The sequence below is a fragment of the Lontra canadensis genome, unplaced genomic scaffold, assembly GCF_010015895.1.
Source record: "Lontra canadensis isolate GAN:19392208 unplaced genomic scaffold, GSC_riverotter_1.0 scaffold305, whole genome shotgun sequence".
NCBI lineage: Eukaryota > Metazoa > Chordata > Mammalia > Carnivora > Mustelidae > Lontra > Lontra canadensis.
In genome coordinates, this window is record NW_022631299.1 from 166,298 (window position 1) to 185,026 (window position 18,729).

An 18,729-nucleotide genomic window follows, 5' to 3' on the forward strand; every position below is an offset into this window, starting at 1 on the left:
ACGCACTGGATTTCGCGTGGCTTGGGGTTTTCACTGCAGCCGACTTTCCGGGGGATCCTGATCCGATAGGCCACCGGTCACGCCCTCCTCAGGCTTGTTTTCCCCTCGAACTTACCTGCCCCGCCTCTCGCCTCCAATTGGCCCGCCGAACGTCCCGCCCCTGCAGGCAAATCTTCCCTTCTGGTTGGTCGGCGGTGAGTCTGTGGCGAGACCTGACCCAACGGGCGCTAGAATTCGCGGATCCTGGCCCGGAAGTTAGTCCCGAGGCTGCGCCGTTGGCCGTGGTCGCCTAGCGCGCGCTGGGACTTCCGGCGTGAAGCCAAGCGCCCGGTCTTGCGTGAGGCCGCCACGAGCGTAAAAGCGGGGCGTTCGGGTCCTAACCCGGGGGCAGAGGGGTTCCTGCCGGTGACGCGATCGGCGTTGGCGCCGCGGCGCCTGTGCTCGACTGAAGCCGAGGTGCCGGAGCCGGCTGCGCCCGCGCCCGGTCTGGACCTGGGATCCTTGGCCGGGACTCGCAGCTGCGGGGTCCGGGGAGCTTTCCCGGGCGGGCGCAACCGGTTTCGGGACCAAGGCGGTCCCGGGGCTTGACAATGGCATCTGGCCCGGGCTCCCAAGACCGGGAAGGGCTCCTGATAGTGAAACTGGAGGAGGACTGCGCCTGGAGCCAGGAGCCGCCCCCGCCGGATCCAGGGCCCAGCCCTGAGGCCTCCCACTTACGCTTCAGACGGTTCCGCTTCCAAGAGGCCGCTGGGCCCCGGGAAGCCCTCAGCCGACTCCAGGAGCTTTGTCACGAGTGGCTGCGGCCTGAGATGCGTACCAAGGAGCAAATCCTGGAGCTGCTGGTACTGGAGCAGTTCCTGACCATCCTGCCCCAGGAGATCCAGAGCAGGGTGCAGGAGCTGCATCCGGAGAGTGGCGAGGAAGCGGTGACTCTTGTGGAGGACATGCAGAGAGAGCTTGGGAGGCTGCGACTACAGGTGAGAAAGAGTTGTCTTACCTGCGGTTGGTTTGGCCCGAGGACTAGGACATTGCGGTGGCCCTGTTCTCTGTACTTTTACTTGGTCCCCCGAGTAGGCTTTATATGGGCAAGATGTCTTTTCACAATTTAGTCAGGGAGACTCGTTTTCCAGGTTTTCCCCGGAAGGACAGAGTGAGCCAGGAAGAATGCCCTATTCCCACACGGAGGCAGGGGTTCTGGTTTACTGTGACCCCCGGAATTAATTCTTAATTTGCAGGGTTCAAATCCTCACTCTGTTCCTTAGTTTTGTGACTTTGGGCAAGTACTTAATCTCTTTAGGCTTCAGATTTGCCACTGGTAAAGTGAGAATGATAAAACATCTTTCTAGGGTTGCTTTGAGGGCTGCAGGGTGAGCATCCCGTAATTTTGATCACACAGCTAGCTAATTGTGCTTAATGTCTGGTGGCTGTTGTTTTGTTAGGTGCAGCAGTCTTGTCTCCTGTGCAGAGCTAGGTCGGGTTACTAGTGAATTTAGGAAAATAGATTGGCCGTGTGGTTCTGAGGACACTTGCCCCCAGGGTCACCCAAGTTTAACTTATCCAGGAGTGAGGCATGGAAGCAAATAGAAAGAGTCGGGGGAGGCAAGAGGAGGTCAGTTGAGTCAGAGAGCTGTGCAGGGAAGGTGTGCCCTGGGAGTGGACACCCTCCCCTCCTATTCTCTCCAGTGCACGGGCGATCAGGAAAGCTTTTTTAGTGTAAACCATCCTTCTCTCTTGCTGGATCCAAAAGGATTATTAACAGTGTTTCTCTGTTGAAGACTTGCCCTCAGAATTCTGTACTAAATTCCCTTCGTTTCGGGCCCTGTTGTGATGATGAGTGATGTGGGTTGGTTCCCAGGTCACAAACCATAGGCGGGGAACAGAAGTGCTTTTGGAGGAGACTCTGCCTCTGGAAACAGCACGAGAGTCACCGAGCTTCAAGTTGGAGCCAATGGAGACTGAGCGAAGCCCTGGCCCCAGGCTGCAGGAGCTGCTAGGCCCCAGCCCCAAAAGGGACCCCCAAGCTGTAAAGGAGAGGGGTGAGGAACAGTTGTCTGGGCAGGTGGGAGGGAGGAGGGGCTTCGGGGTTGCACCCTGACACCAGCAGGTGGAGTGCGGTCGCCCAGGTGAGGGAATTTCCCATCTTAGGGTTCCTAGACGTGGAGTGAAAAGTGGTGGCTTGGGTTCTTCTGGGGATGGGAGGCGGGAGGGGGATCCTAAGTAAGCCCTTCAGTATGCACAGCACAGACGTTTAGATCTTCAAATGATGGAGGGCTTGAGTGCTGCAGGCCAGCAGGGAACGTGACTGGTGTCCTCCCCCCGCACGTTGCCATTTTGGATATCGCTTTATTATGCCTCTGCTGCCTTCTTTTGCTCATTGTACAGTGCTGAGCAGAGACTGGGTGTCGGGGAGTGGATACCGTGTTGTAATAAGCCTTGGGTTCCCGAGAACTACAAATGCCATTCTCATCATGATTTCTGTCACTTCAGCATTGTCTGCTCCCTGGCTTTCTCTCTTTCCTGCTGAAGGAAACATGGAAGACAAGGAGCTGACTGGGCCCCAGGTGATGTGGAAGTCCCCGTCGTCTCCCCTCCCCAGCACCTCTCCCCGCAGTTGCTCTTGTGGGGAAGGGGTCTTTCTGCCTCTCAGAGAGGATCCTTTCTCTCTTACCACGCACAGCCTCCCCGCCGCCTTTGTTTATTTCCTCCACACCTCACTAGTGGGCCTGGCACCCTTCTTCCCCATGAAATGTGTCCTTGACACCCTGGGTTTTGCCCTATAACTCATGACTCTGCTTGAATTGTTCTTGGTGCCTCAGGGGCTAAAGGAGATCTTGTGCTGTTTCAGTTGCCCGAGAGCTTAGAGGACGTGGCTATGTACATCTCCCAGGAGGAGTGGGGGCATCAGGATCCTAGTAAGAGGGCCCTCTCCAGGGACACGGTGCAGGAGAGTTATGAGAATGTGGACTCACTGGGTAAGGACTTCTTTTCCAGGGATGAAGACTGAGCCGCTTCTTACCAGGGGCCTGTCCCTTAGCCACTCACCTCCAGGACATAAGTTTGGAGTTTCGCCAGAAGACCTCCCTTTTTCTAAAGCCTGCTGGCTGAGGATCAGTCAGACTTCTGGCAGGTGGCACAGTTGGCAGACTTACGGCCCCCAGCTGCCAGAGCTGAAGGCAGGGTGTGCGAGCTTTCCTGCACTTCCCAGGGCAGAACAAATAAATCCACTGACAGCCTCCCGCACCCCCCACCTCACACACAGTCTCGGTGCTTGATGCCTTGTAATTTTGAGATGCTTATTCTTCTGACCTCACTTGTATTTTCTATGCTTCATTAGTATTTCTGGGCCCTTCCCCAACTTTCAGGGGGCGCTGGCATCAATATTCCAGCTCAGCAGTTCTCCCAGCCCTTAAAAACTCAGGAACGGGGGATGCCTTTTGGAAACTTGAAATGATACATATGTGTAAAACAGGAAAAATACATTAGGATGCTTCTGTATGTTGAACTATTACGCGGAGATTAAAAATGAGGCTTGTAAAAGATGACAGAAAACTGATAGTTGGATCTGGGTGGAGAGTGTACAGGTATTGTAAAATTCCTTCAACTTGGGGTGTATGAAAATTCTCATAATAAATTGACACTATAGAAAAGTCACACACACTTTGTTTTCATACATCAGGTGTTGGTAAGGAGAGGCACAGCTGTCAGCACACTTGCTCTCCTTCTGCCTCGGAGTGACCGCTGGGTTTGGTTTCCTTCATTGGGACCTTCTCCAGGTTCTCCGTCGTTGGGCCTGGCTTGGTGCCCGAACTTGAACATAGCTTTCAGTGAGTGCTGCGCAGGAAGAGAAGTTCAGATCACAAGCTCTTAGAACAAAACTGTTTAAAGTTCATGTTTGCTGGGATTAGAGTGAGTTGTTAATTTTAGCATAGCACAGGAATGGTGCTTTTGGGTTTTAACCTCAGGGTCCTCTCGGAGGCCTAGATTTCTTTCTGGTTGTCCATCGTGTCATCTTTTCTCCTGGAGTTGTCAAGTGGAACTCTGTTCTAGTTTATATTTATCTGTGAGAGTCGGGGCTCTTTTATAATAAACTAATTCCTCAAGAACTGATCACTCTAGTCATGTTTATTTTGTTGTTTTGATTGTAAAAGTTTACCTTCTCATTGCAAAAGGCCCTGAGTACTACAAAAGTGTAAAAAGAAAAAAACCGTAGTCTCCCTCCTCCGATATCTTTCTCTGGAGGTAGTCACTGAGAACAGTGAGTGCAAGTTCCAGCCATTTGCTGTCAGATTTGTTGCACGTTCTGTGGATATGTCCCCTAAGTACCGGGAACAAGATTGTCTTTGTTACTTCTGCCTGGTAGAGAAAAACGGTGACATAGAAATCTGTTTCTTCCATTGTAAACAGAGTCTCAGGTTCCTAGTCAGGAGGCCCTGAGCACCCAAGTGGAACAAGGAGGAAAGCCATGGGATCCCAGTGTTCAGACTTGCAAGGAGGGTCCGAGTCCCAGCAGCCCAACTCCAGGTAAGGAATGGAGATGAGCAGCCTGGCCAGCTGGTTTCCTGCTGTTGGAAGGGAGGCCTTTGAGGATTTGGGTGTAGGGCCAGCCCGTCGCTGCTGCCAGGGAGATCCCAGGGTGCAGAATGCATGGAGGCATTCACCCCGGGGGCCCACCCTAGTCCCAGCTCTCTCCATCCCGCCCATTTCCACAAGGCAGAAGCTGGAGCCTCAGTTGTAGAAGGAATTGGGGGCCTGTACCAGGGAATTCAGGACTGGTCTGAGTGAGCGCTGGTTCCTGAGTGACGGCCCCACCCCTTTTCCTCTTGGAGTGCACTGCCTGCACGGGAAACTGAGGTAGAACCAACCCTTCCGGCCTTTGAGCTACAGGGAGTAGCAGATAGGTGGGACTTCCTTTTCTCTGGTGTGGAAATAACATAGGGGTTTGGTTTCTCTTGCTCTGCCAGGAGAAGAGAAGTTTGAGAACCAGGAAGAAATTGCGCAGTCCGTTTTTCCTGAGAGCGTCCACCCACAGGCACTGCTGCCTGGCCAGGCCAGAGGGGAGGTCCCCTGGAGTCCTGAGCAGGGAAGGCCTCGGGACAGGGCAGAAGGGCACTGGGAGCCTCCCCCAGAGGAAGGGATGGAGCCGTCCTTAGTGGGGGCTACAAGTTGCAGAGAACTGGGGCAACCAAAAGAATTGCAGCTGAAGAAGCTCCACTTATGTCCCTTGTGTGGCAAAAATTTCTCTAACAACTCGAACCTAATTAGGCACCAGAGAATCCATGCAGCGGAGAGACTGTGTATGGGTGTGGGGTGTGGCGAGATCTTTGGTGGGAACCCACACTTCCTGTCACTACACAGAGCACACTTGGGAGAGGAGGCCCATAAGTGCCTGGAATGTGGAAAAAGCTTCAGTCAGAACACCCACCTGACTCGCCATCAGCGCACACACACGGGGGAGAAACCCTACCAGTGTAACGTGTGTGGAAAAAGCTTCTCTTGCAACTCCAACCTTCACAGGCACCAGAGGACGCACACAGGCGAAAAGCCCTACAAGTGCCCTGAGTGTGGGGAGATCTTTGCTCATAGTTCCAACCTCCTTAGACACCAAAGGATTCACACGGGAGAGAGACCTTACAAGTGTGCCGAGTGTGGGAAAAGTTTCTCTCGCAGTTCACACCTTGTCATACATGAAAGAACTCACGAGAAGGAGAGGCTTTACTCCTTCTCTGAGTGTGGCGAAGCAGTGAATGACAGCACTGTCTTTCTTACAAATCCTGGAACCTACAAGGCAGAGAAAAAACTCTTCGAATGTTTGACTTGTGGGAAAAGCTTCCGGCAGGGCATGCACCTCACCAGGCATCAGAGAACGCACACGGGGGAGAAACCATATAAGTGTAACCTTTGTGGGGAAAACTTCTCTCACAGATCAAACCTAATCAGGCACCAGAGAATTCACACCGGAGAAAAACCCTATACCTGTCACGAGTGTGGAGACAGTTTTTCTCACAGCTCCAATCGGATTCGTCATCTGAGAACCCACACGGGAGAGAGACCCTACAAATGTTCGGAATGTGGAGAGAGCTTTTCTCGGAGTTCCCGCCTTATGAGTCACCAGAGAACTCACACGGGATAGAAACAATGGGATTTCTCTTGGGCCCACTCAGAGGGTCCTGTTAGGAGCTGGTGTTCTTTGCCCAGGCCCCCAAATCTGTTTTTAAAGTAATTACCGTAAAGAGGAGCGAGGTGGGTGTCAGTGTGAGGGAGGTGCGGAGGCAGCAAAGGATTAGTGTAGAACTAAAACGGAATTCTGTCCAAACTATTGAGGGTGGCGAGTTTTTGAGGTGACCTGCTGAGGGCAGAGTTCTCTATGAGGTCTCTTGTCCCGGGGTGTGCCTACTCCCTTGGTATCTTAGCCGTGATTCGGGGGCCTTACTGTATCCATTGTGTGTCCCGACAACTTTGGGAATCTGTGTGACTGCCCGTTACTGCTTTCCCCACTTGGAATGTTCGGCAGGGGTGCCTGGGCTCCTGAGGCCTGGAACCAAAGAAGGGCGAAGGATTCTGGGAAACAAGCTTATTGGCCACAGAAGACTGGCTGGTGACTTGCAGCTCCCCCAGAAGCCGTGGCTGGGAAGCCAGGGGCAGTCCGGGGCAGCCACCACAGTGCCTCTTGGAGAGGAGGGCTCATGCACAGGCCAAGCTTAAAAACATCACCTCAAGACCAGAAGGAACCAGAGGCCTGAGGGACACAGGAAGAGGGAGTTTGCAGTTCAGCCCAGGCATTGGCACAGGAAACCGGATTCTGACTTAGTCACCCTTGAGGAGATTAAGACTCACCCCACTTCTGCACGAGAAAGAAACAGAGCTCTGGGGTCTTCGGAGGGTTCTGTGAAAGCGGGGTTCCCTGAGAGGCTTTGCAAATGTGCATCCTGGGGAGATTAGGGATCATGTTTTCCCTGCTGAAGTCTGTTTGGGTGGTAATAAATGTCTTCAGGAAACATGAGCATGTGCGGCTCCTCACTGAGGACCTTTGTCCTGGCATCCAGTGTTGCTTTGTCCCCTGTCTGCTGCGGCCAGAGGACCTGTCTTCTGTGTGGTTGGTCAAGGGTTTGGATGAGGTGGGCTGAGGAGGGCTGAGGGAGGGTGTGCTCCTGGCCAGCTCCAGGCTGGGCCTGCTTCCAGACTGGAAACAAAGGGTCAAGCCCAGTGGCTGCTTAAGGTCATATTGTCATAAGGGTCTCCTAGTAGGCTTCTTCGCTTTCAGTGGGGGGACAGCAGTAAAAATGTCTTTGATTTTTTGTTTTAGAATGTTTACTTTCTAGTGACAAAGCTGAAGGAAAATCTGGCTCTTCAAAGACAGGACATAACTGAATTATTGCCTGTTAATGGAGGGAAGACACAGGTGAGGCCAACATTTTTAGAGGAAAGCTTTGTATTTTAGAATGGGGAATTGGGAATAGGAATTCCAGGAATGTTTATGAGAAAAAGGTAGAATACCAGGAAGTATTCTAGGAGTAGGAAATTCTGATGCCAGGAAAACCTCTCAGGATTTGGCCCTGTAACTGTTCTCTGGGAGGAAAAGGTGGAGCGTTACCTGGCAACTGACTGTCAGATACAGTAATTTTTTTTTAAGATTTTGTTTATTTATTTGACAGAGATTACAAGTAGCCAGAGAGGTAGGCAGAGAGAGAGGAAGGGGAGCAGGCTCCGATCCCAGCACCCTGGGATCATGACCTGAGCTGAAGGCAGAGGCCACCCAGGCGCCCCCAGATACAGTAATTTTAAGTGAGGGAAACAACCGTGCATACCCTTTTCCCCATTTCCCTATCAGTCTTATCTCAGCCCTGCCTCAGTGTAGTAGGAGTTTATCCTTGGTTTTCTGAGCCAATTTTTAAAAATCTTAGTTTCTTGGGATGCCTGCGTGGCTCAGTGGGTTAAGCATCTGCCTTCGGCTCAAGTTATGATCCCAGGGTCCTGGGATCAAGCCCCACAATGCTCATTGCTGAGGCTCCTTGCTCAGCAGGGAGCTCTCTCGCTCGCTTTCTCCCTCTCTGGCAAACAAAATCTTTAAAAAGTAATAAAAAATAAAAATCTAGTTTCTAATTTCTTTTCTTTCTCCACAAGAGGGAGTAGTGCAGAGTTTGAGGGGCAGGTGAGAGGGTGAAGGTTTGAGAGATTAATTTAGGACCATGGTAGCAGGACAGGACTGTTGCGGCTGCTGATGCCATGAAATGTGTGGGTGAGGTCAAGTTGATGATGTTACTAAGCACTCTTTGGCGAAGACTGCAACTTATGTGGGTTGTAAATCTTTTGAGAATGGAAAGCACCCCTCTCCCCATAGTGTCACCCATGCAGATCTGATAGTGGTCCCACTGCTGTTGGTCCACTGGGAGCACTGTGGCTTCAGGCTAGAGCAATGAGCATCCCAGAAATTCATTTCCTGCACTAAAAAGGCTTCCCAATAGGAAGCGCTCCCCACCACCCCCACCCCGCCCCAGTCTAGCTCCCCTACTAGCAAATTCACAAGCAAAACTGTTCTTGGCCTGTTATAATGACGTGGATATTCCATGCAAAGCATTTAGTTCAGGGCCTGGCACACAGAAGGTACTCATCTACTGGTATCTTCTGTGGGCAGATGATAGTGGCAAGACTTCCTTCTAAGCACCTGCCTCTGATGCCACACTGGCAGAAATCTCCGTTACTGACAGGAATGAGGATCTCTTTCCTTATGGTCTGGTCAAAGAGCAGGTTGGAGGTCCTTATGCACACTCCCATGAGGTCACTGCAGGGGATGGCCAAGTGCGTGCTTTTTCACATTTGTCCTTTAATCCTGCACACACACTTTTTATGTTTACACTTTTACCCACTAGTCCTTGAAAAAGAAACCAGAAGTCTCCAACTGGCTGTCAGGTCAATGGGAGACTGACACTGGGGCAGGAAAGACCCTTGGCTCTTCAGCCCAGATGGGTACAAAGGAGACCTGGGAGATGTGGACTGACTTGGAGCAATAGCCACAGTCCTCGGAGCAAAGATGGCACAGAAGAGCAGCAGCAGGACTCCTGGGTGGAGAACTAGTATCACATGTAAGCACTGTGGAAAAAACCTAGCCGGGGAGCCTGGGTGGCTCAGTGAGCTAAAGCCTCTACCTTCAGCTCAGGTCATGATCCCAGGGTCTTGGGATCGAGCCCTGCATCAGGCTCTCTGTTCCCCAGGGAGCCTGCTTCCTCCTCTCTCTCTCTGCCTGCCTCTCTGCCTACTTGTGATCTCTGTCTGTCAAATAAATAAATAAAATCTTAAAAAAAAGAAAAAAGAAAACCTGGCTGAGGCCGATTAAGAGCAGCAGGCCAGACATCACTGAGGACAAAGCTTGTAAGGCCAGAGACTGGAAAAAGTATTAAACAAATTTTCTTTTCTCCAGAAAAAAAATCAGAAATCACTAAGAGTTTTTATTGCAGGAAGGGAAGGATTTATGAGTCTCAATGTCATAATCTGAAATTTATTAAGATTCTGTACATCCTAGCCCGGTAAACAGAGTTTATTGTTTGAATGAGACTATCAACTGATAGCATTTTGGAAAGTGCAAAATCACCACCACTGCTTTAAGACCTGTGATTTTTGTAAATGTTTCACGAACATTTAAAACAACTAAGTCTTTAGGAAGTTTATTAGCACTAGGGGGGCTAACTTCTTTGGGTGTCAGCAGCTCAAAAATAGTTAAGATTAAAGCAAAAGTGCATTTATTAGAAAAAATAGAGGTGCATTTATCCTTTTAGCCTTCAATCTAGCTTGCAAACACTTCTGATTAAAATCTGACTTCTACTGTTGAAAGGGAGACGTAATTCTTTCTGATCAAGTCCTTTTTACTAAGAGGAGCTATGTGATGCCTCAGGTAGCCAGTGAGGAGCCAGTGGGAATGGTCTAGGTAAATTCAACAGTGAGGAAATGGTTGATTAAAAATCGCTGAGAACACCAACACATTTGGACAAATCTTCCAGTTAATACCCTCAATTTATCACTGAAATGTCCCCAAACTGGTCACACGCCAGGTTCCTGTTCTGAGGAGGTGGTCAGATTTCCGCAGGCAAGAAAGGGTAGGGAAAGAAGACTCTTTCTTTCTCAAATCCTGGTGTATGTTTTTGGACATAATCCGGAGTCGTGTTTGCCTCTGTACCCCCACTCTTTCCTGCTTTTCTGGGGGGAGCTCGTTCAGCCACCGGAACGAGAGTGAGGTGCCTGGGTTTCTCGGGGAGCTCTAGACCTGAAAATATGATTTCCAGAACCAAAGACGTCAGCCCCTTCCTGAGCGCCTGACCGCCCGCCTGCGCTCCTGCCCGGCTGAGGACCGCTCCCGCGCGGGCCCCGGGAGGAACAAAAGCGGACGCGGCGGGCGCTCCGCAGCCGAGTCCTGATCAACCTTCCCGCACGCCAAGCCCAAGCCCTCCTGCGACCTCTGCTTCCCGACCCCGGGGACAGCTCGCAGTGCCACCCGAACGGGGCCTCTAGGTCGCCGGCAGGAACTTCATGATTGCGCGCGCCCCGCCTCCCTTCGGGCCCACCCCCTTCTCCCCGGCCGCTCTGGCCAGCCGGCGGCCACTCTATGGCTGCGCCCGTCCCACCGGCCTGCTCTCCGAGCGCAGCTTCTGCACGTCCTGGCCGCTCTGGCCCGCTTCGCGGGAGCTCTATGGCTGCGCCAGGAAGCTTCTTCCCCGCACGCTCCTGCCGCTATGGCACAGTGGTTGGCGTTCCCCACAGCTCTCGGCTACCGGGGCTGGGCCGGCCCACGTGGCCGAAGGCTTCCTTCTCCCTATCCAGCGGACGCCGGCGGCTCTACCCCACTCTCCGGAACGGTCCCGGGTCTCTCGGGTGTGCGCCTACAGCGGGCCTGGCTCTCGTCGTCCAGCAGGGGGCGAGCGCAGGCCTGGGTGGTGTTGCCGCCGGGAAGGGCGGACCTGCAGAGCGACCTGAGGCCAGGAGCCTGCTTAAACGCAATGGGAAGGCCGCGAAGAGGCTACAGGGTGAGAAGCGTTGGGGAGAGGCCAAGAAAGGAGACCGATGCAGGTGTCCAGGTAGGGGTGATGGCGGCCTGGACCGCGGCACGAAGAGCAGGGAGGAAGAAGTGGAGACAAGACGTGAGCCATTTAGAACGGAGAACAACCTTATGTGGGCCCCGGCGGAAGTCTGAAATCCTAGGACGACCTAGGATGCAAATCTGGCCGGACCTGTCTTTCCTGCTGTTCTTTGCCAGGTGCCCTTACAGCAACCATCCGGGGACCTTGCAGCTTCCCAGGGAGATACACTGTCACGTCGAGGAAAGAGCTTGAGCTCTTTGCCCGGACTGCCCTGCCACTGTCTGCACTCAACTTTAAAGCTCGGCTCAGAAGACGCACTTGACCCTCTTAGGTACTTCCCCTGCTACCCAAACACACCCAAAGCCCTCTCCACCCTCATCTAGCACTTACACATTGAATGGTGGTTTGTTCTATTCGTTTTCTTTTTAATTCAGGTCCAAATGCCCAACACCAGGCTCGGTAGCTAGCACGGAAAGGCAACGTGAACCTTCCTGAATAAGTGAATACTTTTCAAAAGGCTGTGACTGCCTGTCATTTACTCTGGAAATGTATTACCCATGGCGGGGTTGGGGGCGGGGGCGTTTGATGCAATGATGAAGATTAAAAGGAACTAGAGAGCTGTCCAGTAAACTCGGCTGACATTCCCATCAACTTCTTCCACAGTCCGTTCTACTCTAGGCTTAAAACAAATCCTAATGTTTTATTAATGCCAAGGTCTAAAGCACGTTAAGACAATAAGATATAAAAAGTTGTATTTACCAAGTAATCTGCCTGGGTGTTTTTTGTTTTTGTTTTTAAGATTTTATTTATTTGACAGACGAGATCACAAGTAGGCAGAGAGGCAGGCGGGGTGGGGGGGTGGGAAGCAGGCTCCTGGCTGAGCAAAGAACCTGATGTGAGGCTCCATCCTGGGACCCTGACCTGAGCTGAAGGCAGAGGCTTTAACCCACTGAGCCACCCAGGTGCCTCTGCCTGTTTTTTAAATACATAAAACATACCAACGTGTTAAACCATCATTGGCCGATAGATGTTGGGTGCCTTTCATCTTTTTAATATATAACTTATATAATCAGCATGTTACTTACACAATAAGGGGGGACAGTAGGTGGTACAGAGTTAAGAAACCAGAGAATGTCACACCATTAAACTAAAAACCAAATCTATTCTTATCTTTTTTATTTTTGTATATAGTTTTAAAATTTTCTTTTTCAAAAATAACTAGTCGGGGGACGCCTGGGTGGCTCAGTTGGTTAAGCAGCTGCCTTCGGCTCAGGTCATGATCCCAGCGTCCTGGGATCAAGTCCCACATCGGGCTCCTTGCTCATCAGGGAGCCGGCTTCTCCCTCTGCCTCTGCCTGCCATTCTGTCTGCCTGTGCTCGCTCTCTCTCCCTCTCTCTCTCTGACAAATAAATAAATAAAATCTTTAAAAAAAAAAAAATAACTAGTCGGCATATAGCTTCTTGTTCTTTGCTCTGAGTGAGATAGAATGTAATGCTCTTGACATCCATTCCACCTTAGATAATCTGGGACAATAACTCTTCATTATTCAGATCCTTGTCTAAAATGGAAACAAAAATGGATGAATCAATGTTTTTATACTTTAAAGAGACAAATTTATTTTTAAATTGTATGTTTTAGAAACAACATATAAATGGGCAGTGCTATGCAAAATGAGGTCAGCTGATAAAAACAATGACAATTCACAACAGGTCTGCATCATATATAACTACAGAAATCTGTAAATGCAAGATCTAATTACTAGAAGTTGAAGGCATATTGAAGGAATCCTTCATAACACGAGGCCTAGGTTTCAAAAAACTACCAGTTTGAGAATGGATTCTACTCTGGAACTGTTTTTTTATTATTTCTTGTTGCATCTCTTTCAGCGTGAAATGGAACCTCTGAAACTCAGGTGTGGCATCAACAAAGTCAAGAAGGTAGTCCAGACTCTCTCTGACATCAGATAGCTGAAATTCAGCAGTCTGCTCTTCTGCTCCTCCTCGTTTCTGAACAACTTCCTTTGTAATTCCACTTTTTGTTTTTTCGAGGTTACCCTTCTCTTCATCATCCCCAGTGAACCACACCCTGTCATCCACCAGCGTGGTTTCCAACTCCCCACACTTCTCAAGGATTTCTCTATAATCTCCATCTTCTAAGCCCCGAAGATTATATTCAGGTTCCTTTTTGTAAAGAAGATTTTCCCATGCATTTGCTATGGTTATTTGTTTCACTTCATCCCAACTCTTTGCCCAGTTAAAAATTGCACTTTTTATGTTGTAGATTTTAATCTTGGAAGCTCCTTTTTCTCCTTTATCTTGCTCATCATCACTTTCTTCAAAAATGACAAGACTCTCTTCAAGTTGCTTCCACCTATAAAGTCGTTTGCAGTTCAGGATCACACCTTGATTCATTGGCTGAATCAGGGTCGAAGTGTTACTGGGAAAGAACATGCATTTTATTTGACCGTCCTCACTGGTGAGTGATTCGGCAGAAGGGTGAGCTGGAGAACTGTCCAGAAGTAACAAGGCCCTGACGTCCTCTTCATGGAATCCTAAAACATTAAGCTGAAAATGCCTGACCTCAGGAACAAAGTTTTGAAAGAACCATTCTGAAAACAATTCTCTGGTGAACCAAACATCTTTACTGGGCTTATATATCACAGGTATTGCACCTGTGTCCTCTTTCACACTTCTGGGCAGCTTTGATTTTCCGATAATGACTGACTTCAGTTTATGAGTTCCATCTGCATTTGCACATAACAGCGCAGACAACCGTTCTTTGTTTATTTTCCTCCCAGGCAGGCAGATCTCTTTCCTGCTTGCCTGAATGTTTTCTGGCATTGACTTCCAAAAGAGGTCAGTCTCATCCCCACTGTACAGCTGAGCTAGACTCAGTTTCTCCTCTTTGATAAGCATGTACAGTTTTTGTCGAAAGGGCTCAACATTTTCTGAAGCTGAACTTAGGACTTGTTCTCCACATATTTTTCGATTCCCAATGGCGTGCCTGTTTCGAAATCTAAAAAGCCAACCAGTGCTAGCTTTAAAGTCGGTTCGCCCGAAACACTGTGCGAACCTCTCTGCAGCGGCCTGAAGCTCCACACCCCTCACGGGGACGCCAGCTGAGCGTTTCTGCTGGTACCACATGTACACTGCGTCATCCACATCTCCGTATTTGGCTCCTGTTGTCCTCTTTCTCTTCTCAGCCCCTACCAATGGCATGTCCTGCTTCAGTACAAAGTCCAAAATCAATTTCTTATTCTTCTTAATGTCATAAAATGTTGATTTACTGATTCCAAATTCATCCATTACACTTTTCAGAGACCGTCCAGCTTCAATCCTACTGAGAACCTTCATTTTCTCCTCCAAATTCAATGTTGTATATTTCCCTCTTTTATTCATAGTGAATTGGGTTTCAGACAACCAACAGGAGAAAAAGAGGGAAAAGCCTTACTGAATTGGGAAAAATTAAAAGCAAAACAAAAAACTAGCTTAAAGCCCCAAAAGGCACAGGCATTTGTACAGAAGGGTATTGGGCTAAAAGGGATAAAGACTCATGACACAAGTGGTAGTCTACAGATGAAGGGCTTATGAACTCAGAAAGCCGCCACTGTCAAAGCCCTATCTAGCCTTTGCTCTGACAAGGTAAGGATGATCGGTTCTCAGAACCCCATCTTCCTCCTCCTCTCTTGACAGCTCCAGCAGCTCTAGTCAGGAGTGACAGGAATACCTGCTCTCCCTAACTCCACGCAGACACAGACAGCAGGAGCAGAGGGGAGATGTGTCCACAGGAAGAAACCCAGGTGAGCTAAGTCTACATAAAAAGTAGTGCTTGAGAAGGGAGTGTGAAAGCCTCAAAGGCATAGACAGAATAATCTTGTGTAGCAGAGAAGCAGTGTGGCTTCTCCCCCTCCAAAACGACCTGATTTCACCTCACTGCCAGAAGAAAAAATGGTGCTCGCGGTGCTCTGTAAGCAGTATTCACTGGGCAGCAGGCCATCCACCCGGATGAGGAGTCCAAGCTATCCTGACATTGGGATGTCTGGGGAGCTGGCATTCCTGAACAGTTGTTAAGTATGTTTACTGAGAAAGAAAGTAGGTTCTCTTGTCCATGTGAAGAAATCTCACATTTATTACATTCGATGTAGCAGTCTCAAAGACTGAGCTTTAACTTCTTGTGTTTACCTAGGTAATCTCTAAGTATGTAAAAACCTGTTAGTGGCACTTTCCCACTCTCCGAGCTTCTTCCATGAGTACATTTGGTATATTCTCAAGTGTTATTTTTCACTGAAATTTTTCCAAAATTTGGAATTATCAAGTTTCAGAGTCCTGGCAGTTCTCAGATAAGTTCAAAAGTTTTAAAAATATTTTATCACTGCTAACATTCTTTAAAAGATTTGACTTTTCATTTTTTTGTTCTCAATTTACATTAAGATGTTAAGTAACAGATTCAATATATTTGAAACTTTATTCCATTTCTCTTCACTGTAGATGTTGCTTAATCGAAATAATACTTTTCCCCTGCTGGAAGAAATTCAAAGGATTTCTCACCAGTGTATCTGATATTCCTCAGATATTCCTTGCAGATCTTCCTGGGGATGCCCAATGCCATTCCAGGTCCTTCCAAATGTCCTACTCTAGATTAATTTCATTGTCTTCATTCCAGACACACAAACTCACGAGAAGTAACAAAAACTGCAACTTTTATCCATTTCAGGTGCTATGAAGAAAGAAAAATATGTCAGAAAAATAAGGAAAATGATTGGCAGTTCACTTATTTTTTTCCTCTCCTATACTACAGAGCCTGATTGGCTATCATTCATTCCTCAACTACCAAGAATTGTCACAAGCTTCTCCTCTAGAAACCCAAAAGAGTTCAAGCTGCTAGTTTTCCTCTGTAATTATTGCTAGAAATGCCAAGGGGTCTGTAGAACACTAAGAGGATCATGAAAGAGTATGGTCGTGAATAGGGTATGGAGCAAATATAGACTAAGATTCAAGCAACTTTCTAAAAGGCAGCATAACTAAGCGAATTAATCAGTGATAAGTAATATACATGGAAAAAGAAAAAAGAATTGGTCAGGAGCAGCATTATTAAGTCTAGCCGGTCACACGGCAACACCATTCAGCCCAGTACAGCAGTTGTATGGTATCTTGGGACAAAGTGCAGGTCTTTGCTGTCATCGCTTCCCAGCTGTACGTTCATTATTTTTCAGGCAGTGCCCAGGCAGGGGAACGTGATTTCAAAAGGAGTCTGGTGGGATGTTGGTGGGCTCCACAGCCAGGGAAAGGAACCCTGCCACAGACTTCAGACTATGAAAATCATTACTGGTCCTCTTTCATTGTTCCCCAGTTTGTGCTGCCTTCTTGCTTTCACGGGGTGTCTTTGGGGTGTCTTTTCCCACTTTTCCTCCCCTAACCACCTCCACACCCAGGTTATGAATTAGGCCCGCCAGTACCCTGCAAGGGCACCACTGGCAGAACTTCATTTATTCGCTTTAGTAAGTTCCCAGCATATGCTCAGCCTTGGGCCCGATGGTGAGGATCTCAATGCTAAGAGCACTACTGGGCCCTGGAAAGAATTGCTTCTGAAGAAACTAAGTCTCACCCTAGGCAGATTCCTAGGAAATGAGCCTGCTCTGAAACCTGTGCAAGTGACCCACACAGACGCTTCTTCTCATCTCCCGTGCTTAACCCTTTGCTCTCACTGAGAAGGGATCAGGACAACAGGATTCCACCTAAAAGCAAAGGTAATATAGTGGCCTGGTACTGGTCTCCCATTTTCATTCCCATCTTCCCCTTACTTCTAGATGAACTGCCCTGGAAAAAAGTCTCCAGTGATGCGCCAGGATTTACTTAATTAAAAATGCAGTCTCTTTGGGATGCCTGGGTGGCTCAGTTGGTTAAGCCGCTGCCTTCGGCCTGGGACCAAATCCCACACCCGGCTCCTCGCTCAGTGGGGAGCCTGCTTCTCTCTCTGCCTCTGCCTGCCACTCTGCCTGCTTGCGTTCTCCCACGATTGCTCGCTCGCTCGCTCTCTGACAAATAAATAAAGTCTTAGGGTCTTAGGGGGGAAAAAAATGCAGTCTCTTCACCACTATGCAAAGCACCCGGTGAGAGGGCTACAAGAACTTATTTTCTCACTGCTAAGTCTCCCTCCAAATGTAGCCCGATCACACTTAGTGAACACGTATGATGGATCTTCTCACACCCCAATCTTCCCCAGCTTTCCCTCTGCGTGGATGTGGCCCCGTTCCGTGGAGCGGACAGATCAGGTTCAAGGTCTCTTACCATTTCCCCAACAGTAAGTCGACCTTCATTTCCTCGGACTCCCGCCTCGCTCAGCCTGGGCCTCCCCTCTTCCTAGCCTCCGTACTCCTGACGGTCACGAAAGTGCCCCAATCCTTTCGCCAGATTCCATGCAGCAAAGACTCTGCCCTGTGCCTCCAAGCCCTGGCTGAACGTAGTGGACCTAATAAGTAAGCTGTTGCCTGGCAAAGGCTGACGCTAGGAAGGGTCCTGATGATTAGGAGACACCGACAACCCGGAATGCCCGGATCCTGAGAAGTAGGGTTCACGAACTCTGGCAGAGACTGCAGGGACACAAGATGGAAAGGGGGTTCCCATCATACAGGGAGAATGCCATCGTGCACGGAGCGGGAGCCAAGACTGCAGGGGACCTAAATCCCGTACTAGGGGCCGCCGCCCGTCGCTCGTGGGACCGGGGCCGAGCCGCGGCTCCGTGTCCCTGCCAAGGACACTACAGCTAGAACCCGTCACACCGGCTGGAACCTACCTCACTAGGAAAACGTGATCGTTGTGACGGACACGCGGCCCAGAGGAGGGAACAAGCCCTCGGGGGCCGCCGATCCTGACCGGGACGAAAGCCCCGGGAAGGCCGAGGGCCCCGCGTGCGCAGGGGCCGCCACCCTCGCCGGGCTGGGCTACGAGTACCGGTGCCTCCCGAAGGCCACGCAGGCACTAGCCGGACGCGCAGTGCCTCCAGTGCGGGACGCGAGGCGGCGATAGCCGCTCGCCGAGCCGCGTGGAGGCCCCTCTAGGCCGCGGCAGGAACGGGACACTCGGTAGCATTAACGCTTTCCGACCGCCAGGGCGGCATTGGAAGGAAAGCGGGTTTCCTCCGCGAGGGTGGGGCCCGCGGCGCGGCTGCCCGAAGCCCCTCCCCGGAAGGGCGTCATTCCACTTCCGGCCGGAGCGCGGTGTCGGATGGGACCCGGGCGGGGACGCGGGCCTGACAGCCGGTACTGAGACAGGTCGTGCGCGTGGCGGGGCCCGCCTGCGAGTAGCGCGGGGCGGAGGGCGGCGGCCTGCAGGTGAGCGGGTGGCAGGGGAGCGGCGTGGGCCCCGGAGCTCCCGAGGAGCCCCGGCAGCTGCGCGGTGGCGGAGGCGAGGCAGCCATTGTCCGTGGGCGGCGGTGGTTTCGGGCCGGGCGGCCGCAAGCTGACTGCCGGACTGTTTCGGGGAGCCCGCCGTCGGACTCCACCATTCTTTTGTCCGCCTTTGCGGAGACGGCGTCGGGGCCGCGGCGGCCAGCTTCCCGACTCGCTGGCCGGAGTTTCCGCGGGTCGGGGACCCGGGCGGTGCAGCCTCGAAGATGTCAGCCTCGGTCGGTGCCGAAGCGCGACGAGCGTCCGGGTGCCCGCTG

At 50.6% G+C, this 18,729-nt stretch overlaps 2 protein-coding genes across 7 annotated transcripts; one reads left to right on the forward strand and one right to left on the reverse strand.

Moving 5' to 3' along the window:
• Positions 1-508: 508 nt before the first annotated feature.
• ZNF263 (zinc finger protein 263) lies at positions 509-11,626 on the forward strand. 5 transcript variants are annotated; one of them, XR_004381682.1, is made up of 7 exons: positions 510-977; positions 1,856-2,036; positions 2,488-2,561; positions 2,846-2,972; positions 4,405-4,521; positions 4,711-4,851; positions 4,962-5,054. XR_004381682.1 is itself a non-coding variant. In XM_032850086.1 (6 exons), the coding sequence occupies exons 1-6, from the start codon at positions 591-593 to the stop codon at positions 11,386-11,388; spliced, it is 1,032 nt and encodes a 343-aa protein (XP_032705977.1). In that variant the 5' UTR covers positions 509-590; the 3' UTR covers positions 11,389-11,626. The 5 variants fall into 5 exon arrangements, 4 of the variants coding, with proteins under 4 accessions (XP_032705977.1, XP_032705974.1, XP_032705975.1 ...); XM_032850086.1 differs by lacking the exons at positions 4,711-4,851; positions 4,962-5,054 and adding an exon at positions 11,243-11,626 and having other exon boundaries at positions 509-977; XM_032850083.1 differs by lacking the exon at positions 4,711-4,851 and having other exon boundaries at positions 514-977; positions 4,962-7,015.
• A 1,023-nt stretch (positions 11,627-12,649) lies between these two features.
• Positions 12,650-18,026, reverse strand: TIGD7 (tigger transposable element derived 7). Of its 2 annotated transcripts, none has more exons than XM_032850088.1 (2): positions 17,860-18,018; positions 12,650-15,783 (listed from the first exon to the last, which is right to left on the reverse strand). In XM_032850088.1, the coding sequence occupies exon 2, from the start codon at positions 14,463-14,465 to the stop codon at positions 12,819-12,821; it is 1,647 nt and encodes a 548-aa protein (XP_032705979.1). In that variant the 5' UTR covers positions 14,466-15,783; positions 17,860-18,018; the 3' UTR covers positions 12,650-12,818. The 2 variants fall into 2 exon arrangements, 1 of the variants encoding a protein (XP_032705979.1); XR_004381683.1 differs by lacking the exon at positions 12,650-15,783 and adding an exon at positions 16,735-16,801 and having other exon boundaries at positions 17,860-18,026.
• Positions 18,027-18,729: the final 703 nt, after the last annotated feature.